The sequence below is a fragment of the Tupaia chinensis genome, unplaced genomic scaffold (assembly GCF_000334495.1).
Source record: "Tupaia chinensis unplaced genomic scaffold, TupChi_1.0 Scaffold148470_1, whole genome shotgun sequence".
NCBI lineage: Eukaryota > Metazoa > Chordata > Mammalia > Scandentia > Tupaiidae > Tupaia > Tupaia belangeri.
The window spans coordinates 70,612-80,950 of NW_006208319.1; the positions used below are offsets into that span (position 1 = coordinate 70,612).

At 44.8% G+C, this 10,339-nt stretch overlaps 1 protein-coding gene across 3 annotated transcripts in view; it reads right to left on the minus strand.

The window, feature by feature from the left end:
• TMEM14A (transmembrane protein 14A) overlaps nt 1–10,050 on the minus strand; it is an 18,844-nt gene extending 8,794 nt beyond the window's left edge. The window contains exons 1-2 of one of the 3 annotated variants that reach the window (XM_014584995.2): nt 9,785–9,912; nt 3,903–3,988 (exon numbers count right to left, since the gene is read on the minus strand). In XM_014584995.2, coding sequence (XP_014440481.1) covers nt 3,903–3,972 — 70 coding nt within the window. In that variant the 5' untranslated portion in view covers nt 3,973–3,988; nt 9,785–9,912. Of the gene's footprint in view, nt 1–3,902; nt 3,989–9,784 lie in introns of all 3 variants that reach the window. The other 2 variants (XM_006170434.3, XM_027769069.1) reach the window with 2 other exon arrangements.
• Between the last annotated feature and the right edge of the window lie 289 nt (nt 10,051–10,339).

Consider the following 10,339-nt stretch of genomic DNA (forward strand, 5'->3'; position numbering starts at 1 on the left):
CTGCAGCTTGCCTTTGAATGTCAGCTTACATGTTAGTTCCTCCAAGATGCCTCCTCTGACCCAGCCTTCTGAATGAGGGCCCATCGTGGGCTCCCATCATTCACGATCATAGCTTTACATGCCCATTCACGTGTTTAAGTCAGTCTCTTCCACTGGCTGGTGAGCTCCATGTCCTTTTGCTCACTGCTGTTTTTCAGGAGGCCACAGGACCAGGAATATAACAAGCAGTGATTAAACGCATGCTAGGGAGCTCCTTGTTATGGGTCATGAATAAGTAGAAGACATCAGGTGAGGATATCAGTTAAGATTCAAAAATTTGGGGGCTGGCAGGTGGCGTGGTGGTTAAGGGTACTGGACTCCCACATGACTGACTGTGGTTCAAGTCCCAGACCTGGCAGCTTTCTCTCTCTCTCTCTCTGCCCCCCTTTGGTCAAATTTGAAGGAAGGAAGGAAGGAAGGAAGGAAGGAAGGAAGGAAGGAAGGAAGAAAGTTATTTCGTGTTTTGGAATTTGAAGTTAAGAGGTGATGAGGCCTAGTGGGTGGTGATTGGATCACAGTGATCGTATTATAAAAGCAACAGTCTCATCGATATATAGATGACCCAGTGAGTCCTAGCTCTCCTGAGAAGGGCTTAGCTGTTCTGAGAGCTGGATGTTTGAGAACTGTCAGAGGCTCTTTCTCTGCACATACCCACCATCCTCAGTGCTTCTGCCACCCATGTTGTGGGCAGGCCTGATGCCGGCCTACACCTCAGACATTCCTGCAGCCAGAATTCCGAGTTAATAAACCCCGATTTAGTTATAAATCACCTACTCTCAGTTATCTCTGTTAGCAACATAAAAATGGACTAAGTCACCATTAGAGTATCCTCACCTACAGATGCTATGATTATCTTTTCTGTATTCCCTGCAGATTTCTGTACTGCTAATAGCCCCCCTCCCCCTCACATAGTTAAGCACGGAGAGGGAAGAGCAGTCTCTGCACTTGATGAGATGAAAGAGAAACAGTGGGGACAGGGCCGGCTCACCAGCAATATGAGAACTGGGACGGTTCTCAGGAGAATTCACCCTATACAAGGAAGGAGCAGGACATGGCTCTCCCTTGCAAGAATACCATGCAGGTAGAAGGGAACAAAGATCTCGAGAAAGGCTCAGTGCTCACAGCGGGGACTACAAAAACAACGGAACAACAAAATGCCACCAAGGCCTCTCGTCTGCCTTTCGGACTGCTGATCTCAGTGGGCACAGCCCTAGTAGGGGAGTTTTCAAAGGAGGTGAATGGCACACATGGGAAGTGCTCTGACTTCTCTCTGGAGAGGCCACCCTGCCTGCTCTGCCCTCGAGGTGGAGTAGGAAGGTTCAGGCCTAGAACAGAAGACAGAGCAAGCCTCTTGTCATTTTTGGCTTTGGGCACTTGGCCTAGGAAAAGCCTCCCAAATCACACCATCCTTCTCAGTAGCTACTTCTCTGGAGACCAGCTGGGTGTGAACCCAAGCAGGCTCGGTGCTCAGCACCCTGGGTCTTGCCATGGCACCTCCTCGCCTCCGACCTCTACCGTGACTAAAGAAAAAATCTATCAGCCCCTCACTTTGACCCAACTTCTATTTGTCAGCAGGTCTGGTGGAGAATTCAGCTATATCCGCATCCTCTCACCAAACACAATTCTGACATCGCATTTTTCACCCACGGTACTCTGTTCTCGGTAACTTCCCTAGGAAGATTCTAAGTAAAAACAGAAAGAGTTGTCTCACCTTTCACAGATGTTTCCGGACACCTGGGCCACAGCAGCTCAGAATATGACACAGAGCACAGAACTAGAAAAAGGCGTTTTGCTCCACTGGCACACAGACCTCCCCACTGGGAGGGAAACAGAGGCGGAGATAAAGGAATCTAAATGTTTACTGTAAATGTGCCAGGTACTATGTGAGATGTTACATGAATCATCTTATTTCATCATTACATTAATTTACAGATGAAAAAACTGAGGTCCACAAGTTAACTCATCTGAGCTAGGAAGTGGCAGTGTCAAGATCGGAATTCAGACACGCCTGGTTCTGTGGCCCACACTTGTAACCCATATTATGCTACAAGAGTGGGCTTCCATGTGAACATGCTAGAACTCCAAGGTTCCGGGATCACTTAGAGGGGAGCTCATGCAGGAGACCAGGGCACCACAATGTGCAGCTGGACAGTAAGTCTCTAACTTTGAGAACTTGTAGCTGGCGGGATTCGTGTGTTCCCACCAGCCAGTAAAACCTGAACAAATCTGGGTTAGAATAACAAAATAATCCTTCTCACCTGGACATGCATACATGCACACGTGTGCACACACACACACACACACACACACACATATAATCCATTCTTCCCACTCTAAAAAAGCCAGGAAAAAATGTCCAGATGCTCTTTTCTGTTCTGTAACAGAAGTTACTCAAATATGTGTTTGACAATGAAAAGTATTTTTTTAATAACAATCCTCCGATGAAGTCTTTAAAGTATTAGGTTTTCAGGAAAGTCATGACGTTTTTCTATGCAAAACTAGGTCATAACTTTCCAGACAACCCTATAGATATGAAACATCAACTTTTGAGTAATTGTTTCATAGCTTACCTTGTAGCATCAGTTCCCCCCCCTTCAGTACATATCCACAATTATACACATATGGAAAGAAACAACAAACAGAAATCTAAGGTGAATTACAAACTTTCAGGAAACTTAGAAAATGATCTTAGTCAAAGAGACAGAGAGAAACAGAAAGCCAGAAATCACCCCCCAGAGGGGATGGCCACACCACAATCCCTTCTCTTCCGTTCTGCCCTCAGGATCTTGGGCACACATGCACGCACACTCGGTGTGACTTTTAAACCACTGGGTCGGGAACTCGAACCGTGTTCAACCATGTGGGAGTCCTGTGACGTAACCCCTACGCCATTTGCTGGTCCTAAAAATAATCTTTTCTAACCTGTTAGTCCCTCAGCTTCTAGAGAGAACTGTTTTTGGCCTTAGATTTTTAAAATTTTATTATTATTTTTTAAATTGCCAGAGGGCATGTGTATTCACCAGAGTGAGACAGAAAGAAGGGGGTGTGGTCATGCCACAATCCTTTCTTTTCCTTCCTGTTGGGACTTAGGCCACATATGCATATGTGCCCATGTGTTTTTCATGCCATGGGGGGGCAGGGAGGGCAGGATTTGAACCCAGTTGCTGGCCTTTGACTTTTTAGTCATCTCTAAAGAAGGAAGTAAACTGGTAACTATGTAAGCCTGATTTTTTTCACTCACATTCAAGCCCACCAATGTCACAAATACATTACCCTCTGATATACAACTGCATTTTTAAAATTTCATTAAAATATAAGAAATAGAAATAAGAGACAGAATGATTATAAATGCTTCTACATTTAAACAAAGTAAAATGTAAAACCTTAACTTTTCATTTTTCTCCATGAAAATTCTTTGATTGATTAACTAGGTTTTTATTTTCCCCTGAAATGAAGACACAACTGAGGATATGATGTCTAAGCATTTGACAAACTTTCCTCTGCAACTCACAAAATTGATATAACTTGTCTTTTCAACACTATGATTATGTAAACAAAAAAGATCCTATTTAATAAGTGAGTGGCACTGGGATGTCACATCAATTAATTATACAATTGATAATGGCAGGTGACATTATAGTTCTGTGGTGGAGAGAGGCCAGAACCAGACTGGAATGCTCTGTCATGCCTGGCCCCAGGTAACCTCCTTCCTTCCTTCCATGAAACTCCTCTATGACATGCTGGTCCTTAGCCACCTCTAAGGCATCTTTAGCTTTCTGTTCTACTTATTGACCCTCAGATCCTAGTACAACCAGCAATCTCCACCAAGTCCCTTTTGCAAAAAATATATAGTTTAGGCTTACCTCTCCGCTTATATCCTAGAATGCTTCCAAATGTCACGAGGGCCGCATAACCAAAACCAATCAGGTCCATTGGCAAGGCTGCAATTCTAATGCAAGAGGGGGCATAGTATACAAAATCAAGTTTTGTGAAGCAAATGTATATAAAACTGATATGCATCCTACAGAATTACAGAAAATAATCTTACTAGTCTGCTAAAAGAATGGGAGGTTTCATCTCTTATCTCTCCCAACAGTGAAGCACTGACTCCCCACCCCCATCACTCTCAAGCACACACTGGGTCACCTCAGGTTGATTCTCCTTTGCTTATCTCTAAGACCTGCCATACCCTCAGTTCTTTAATTCTTTCTACTTTTTCACATAGAATTTCTGCTGTGGTTAACTGGGTCTCCTCACTGGACCCAATACTACAATTTTTACTTTTTATTTCCATGCCTGGCATGTCCTTTCTCTACCTACAAAATCCCAACCACCCGACTTCTGCCCTTATTAGACCTCCCAACCTACCTAACTACTCAAATGTGCACCATCAAGCTTCTTAATCCTCTAATTCCTTGAGTTTTGTAACTCTATCTTATAATTCATATCAGTATAATTATTCTCCCATCCTCCCCATACCGAAGAGCAAAAAAGGAGTAACACAAATGTTTGTTTGGTGACTGAACCAAAGAGTCACTTTAAACTTCTGCTTTGTCGCAAGCTCTGCTGTGAGACAGCTCTTGTGTGGTAGCAAGGATATCCATACTTAATAGATCTCTAAAGGATATCAGGGAGCCCTAGCATAAAGGTAATTGAGTGACAATAACATCCTATTGTGCATCAGAGCCACAGTTGAAACATACATCCAGGAGTGAGAGTTCCATTGAAATCTTGCCCACAGTTCTCTGAGATATAGCATGAAGTGTGCTGGTAAAGGCTGGAGATGTGGGGACTCATCACCAGTTGGCTGGCTGTCTTCGGACCATGCTTCCCCCTCCTCAAAATCCCGCGAAGTGACAAAAACAGAGAATTCTAAAGTTCTTTGCAGCTTTTTTAACTCTAAGAAGCCTGTTGGTACTTTTAGATCTTAACTTTCTTACATCCCTATTTCCTCCATAAGGAAAATAATTCTCTCTGTAAATATGAGAATGCTATGTGAGACATCTTGTGTATTTTCACACAAAAGAAATTTCTTGTTGCTCCTCATTTAGGTTAATTGGTCTTTTATTCCTGATAACAAAATGACTCAGAATACCAGAAAAGGGATTTTGTGCTTATCTCAGAGAGTTGTCTAGAACTTACTGTGAAGAAGAGTCTGAGGGGAACCAGCAGTTAGCGTAATGACTATGTCACTGGACTCCCATGTAGTCGACCGCGGTTCATGTCCCAGACCCAGTGGCTTAAACTCACACCGGGTGCGTGTGCGTGTGTGCCCAAGATCCCGAGAGGAGAATAGAGGAGAAGGGACTGTGGCATGGCCATCCCCCCGGGGGGGTGATTTCTTGCTTTCTGTCTCTCTGTCTCTCTGTCTGTCTGGCAAGCACATGCGCCTTATAGCAAAATCCTCTCAAAAAAAAAAAAATAATAAAGAGTCTGAAGAAAGGGATTCTGAGGCACAGGAGACAATGACACCAAAAAAGAGGCAAGACTGAACAATTTCCAACATCTGTAGAAAGGAGAACTGAAACAAGAAAGCTTGTTCATGCCCAAAAAGTAGTACAGTGGCATAAGCATGTGGTTTCAAAAACCATTTGCTGGGAACCAGAAGTTAGTGTAATGGCTATGTTGCTGGACTCCCACGTAGTTGACTGCAGTTTCCTGCCCTGGCCCGGTGGCTTAAAACTCACGCCGGGCGCGTGTGCGTGCGTGCCCAAGATCCCGAGAGGAGAATGGAGGAGAAGGGATTGCGGCATGACCATCCCCCCTGGGGGGTGATTTCTCGCTTTCTGTCTCTATGTCTCTCTCTGTCTGTCTGGTGAGCGCACGCGCCCTATAGCAAAAATCTCTCCAAAAAAAAAAAAAAAAAAAAACATTTGCTGACTGAATGCCAGATAAACAAATAATAAGGATGAAAACATTTCTGATCAATTACCATGTGTGGGGCAACATTCTAAGGATTACACATGACAACTCACTTTATTATTACTGCAACCCTATAAGGTAAGTACTATCATTATTTTCCCCATTTTGCAGATGAGGAAACTGGGGCACAGAGAATGCAAGCAACTTCCCAAAGACACACAGATGAACCAAGATTTCACACTCAGGAAAGTCTCATTTCTAAACATTATGCGATACCACCTCTGATAACTGAGTAACCTGGCTGAAAAAAGTGACTATGTGAATGACACTGATGTTCTAGAGTTTTCTATTCTAGATCAACCAACTGCTTGGCCTCACAGTTAGTGCATAAAGTTGTGATCACAGTGTACTGTCTTCCACCTGGTGACTTACCATCCTTAGTCCTGGCGACCACGAAGGGACCAGATATGAAATAGAGACCTATAGCACCTCATGGTCAGTCCTTCTTACCATCTGTCTCAAGAAGTTAATCCTATTCCACAGTGTATGCTTGGCTTTAAACTTGATACCACTTACTGGCTGTGTAAAATTAGGCCTATTCCTTAGCTAAAACTCTAAAACTCAGTGTCTCACTTTTTTAAATAGGGATAATGAAAACATCTACTTCTTAGGACTGTTGTGAGAATTAAGTGAGTTAACACTGAAGAGAGTGTCTGGCACACATTGAGCACAAGCAAATATCAGTGGCTCTAATAATAATGTTTCTTCTCTTTCATGCTTACATCCAATCTGGAGGGAGGATTTTTGTTTTTGGTGCATGTGTGTGTTTTGTTTGCTTGTTTATTTTCAGTTTTGTTGTAAGGTGTGTGCACTTGCCAGAGGGAGTGAGAGGGTGAACATGAGAAAGCTCCCCCCAAGCAAGATGGCCATACTGCAATCTCTTCATTTTCCTTTTAGGATTTTGGGCATACATGTACAAATGCCTGGTGTGTTTTTCAAGCCACTGCGTCTGAGCCTCGAACTGTGCACTCAACCATGTGGGATCCAGCTGCCTTAACCACCATGCTACCAGCTGGCCTACCTACACCCATTTTTAAGCTCAAAATGTGTAAGATCATTACTATTTCAGCTTACTAAGGAAACAACTAAGATAGGGTGAATTCAGAAAGTCAATTAATGAAACTACAATACAACTCGCACTTAATAACTATTTATAGAACATCTTCTTTGTGCAAAGTGGGTAACAGTGAAAACCTCCCAGATACTATTTTTGTCTCTGGGGACTTATAGTATAGCATAGAGGAGGCAGCAAATGTGTGAATAAGTCCAGGGTGAAGAGGCACCTAACAAGGCTTAGGGGATGCAGAAGTATGCCCAGAGAAAGCTAGGTTCCAGTTGGGACCTTGGAGTAAGCCAAGTGACAAGGGCAGCAAAGAAGGGTGTTCCAGGAGGAAGGCAGAACATGTCCAAAGGTCGACAGCATGAGAAAACATGACATGCATGTTCTCTCATGACATGCTGTCCCCTGGACCTCAGACCTCCAGATCATGAGCTGAATAAACATTGAAGAAGAAAAAGACGAAAAGAAGCGCAAGGGTCTGGGAAATACAGGACTGTACACCCAGATAAGCTCTGTAAAGGGAGTGTGGCCTCTATCCTAAGGGGATAAAGAAAATGAGCCTCACAATCAGATTTAAATTCCAGCAAGTGTTTCCTTGCTGCAATAGTGGAAGATGGGTTAAAGTGAAGCAGGGAGAGGCACTGGGAGGCTGTTGCAGAAAACTGAGCAAGAGCTGAGTTAATGAAGGTAAACTGGCTAAAAGAAATGGCAATGACAGTGATGCTAGATGGATGGATTTGAGGTTCAAGGCAAAAAACAAAAACAAAAACAAAAAAACACAGCAGGCCAGGATGTGGGGAGGGAGGGGCAAGGATGAGTCAGAGATCACTTAGCCCTAACTCTCTGGCTTGGTCCATTAGTAGGTGGGGGTGGGGAGCCTGATGCTCTTCCTGAGCCAGGGAACACTGCAGAAGTAACAGGTGTGCAGTCAGCAGAGGACGGAGGTGGCTAAGAATGATGGTGCCCATGTGGGATCTCATATTTACTCTGAGATGCCTGACACACACCCTTACATACAAATCTGAAGCTTATGAAAGAGACCATACATTATTGCATACTAATTTAGAGACCTAGATATGGTGTATTTTTCTATGCAAAAATATATCAGGACTTTCCGATGACCCAATAGTTTCCCCTAAAGCCAAGCAACTGGTACAAGAGGCTGATTCTTCTCTACCTTCTGAGCCCCCGTCTTAGTCCATTGCTACAGAAATACCAGAGACTGGGTAATTTGTAAAGACATACATTTATTCAGCTCATGGTTTGGAGGTCCAAGGTCCAGGGGCAACTTCTGGTGAGGTTACAACATGGCAGAAGGCAGGACCTTGAGCAGAGCCAATAGGCAGAAATTTACAAGAGGCAGAAATGTAGTCCCTGGATGTTGGGAAGCTTAAGGACTTTCTGCCTATTCTGGTTTCTTTTCCCCTCTTACATATCTATCAGCACTCAATCATAGAGTCTCCACCCTAATGACCTTAATACACCCGAAGGCTTCACCCTGGGACACCATGAAGGGATTACATTTTCATCTAACACCTTTACAATACAACCAAGCACCAGCTAATGAATTTCTGGTGGACTTCCAAACTATAACCGCCCTTCCCTCAGCTATTCCTGGAATTTGCTCTTGGAGACTCATCCCCTTTTACGGGTGTGGGGGTATTTAGGTTAGGATTCTCTTTCCTCTCAGCCTGTCAAGTCCCTTGAGGGCAAACAAACCCAGTCCAACTCATCTTTGTCTTCCTCACAACACCAAGCACCCTGGCCTGCCTAAGACAGATGCTTAGAAAACACACGCTGAATGAGTGTGATTGCCAAAGCAACTACTTCAGCCTGGAGACATTCTGCAAATGACCTACCCAATACAACACAATTGCCAGGGAAGAGCAGGCCCTTAATCTCCTTAGCGGACTCAATGTTGTAAGGAAGCAACATAAATCTCCCAATCCTCTCAAGGAGTTTGTTCTCACAGAGAAAATTCAAACAAAAAGCAATCAGCCCTCTGCTTCCTTTTTCACAATAGAGCCATTTGGGCAGGCCAAAAGCACACCTTAAGCTAGAAGCTGTGTTATCATGAAAGGGGTGGGTTGAAAGAGCGCCCACGGCCAACACCATGCTGGAGACTTAGGGAGGCCAGAAAGTATTTTGGGTGCAATGCAGCAAAATGACTTACTGCAGTCCTACAATACCAGGTGACAGGACTCTGCCTCGCCCCCAGCCCCAAACCTCCAAAATCTGGGACACTCACCAAGAGATTTTCTGTAAACTGTTATGTAAAAAAACATTTTCATATGTTAAGAGCATAACAATTTCCCACCCATGAACCAGAAAAGATACATTTTCCATTTTCCCTTCCCTTCTTCCTTTCTGCCTTCCTTTTTCCCTCCCTCTTGCTCTTTCATTTTGAAAGACGCATTTTCCAGTGGAGTCTGGCTAGTTCAGGAAGGTTAAAACTCTGGCAAGCACGGTTCATAAGCCCACCCCATCACCCCAGCTGCAAGCACATCGGAAACAGCATAGGTGGGAGAGTTAGGGCCGCGAAAGCATAAAACTGAGAAATTCCCAGGAGAGAAATGATTCGTGGGAGAGCCAACCCTATCCCCTGTAAACATCCAGGATCCTCTACATCTTTGCTGTAGGGATTTCAGAAAAGGTGTGACTGCTCAGCAAAGCCGCTTTTATTTTGGTGCATTTGCAAGAAAATGCAGGATAAGACGGCTCGATTGCGGGATGCACAGCTCACTCGCAGCCCCACGCTCTCACCGTGAGAGAGATGACAGAGACGAGCTGAAGACAAGCGTTGTACCTGGACTCCGGAAGCGGCCTTGAGCTGTCGCCTTCCGACTCTGCGTCGGGTCTTTACGACCAGCGGGGGCCGCTCCCAGCGACGTTCCCCTTGCTGCGCATGCGCCACAACCTCCCTCCGCCTCTGCTTCGTCCTGCCTAACCCAGGTTTGCAGGTTACAGCGGGGTGGTGGTCCCTCACATGGCCCATAGCGTCTGTGCGGCAACATCTCAGGTGGCAACTGGACCCTGCCACTTAGTCCTTCTGCCCTGCCTTAGGCCAGGAGTCCGGGGATGGGGTTTGCTGCCTTCCGCAGAACAGAGCAGGCTGGCAGCATCTGCAGAAAGCGAGTCTGGGTGTAGCAAAGATCCCAGTGAAGAAAGTACATCGTTCCAGCGACATTTGTGGGACCTCAGTGCTACCCAGGCCTTTTACATATTCTCCAGCAGATTGTGTTTTCAGTGAAAGGAGCTGAGGTTTACAGAGGTGATGCGAAGGTCCAAAATCGGAATCCAAGTTTAGTCTCAAAGTCC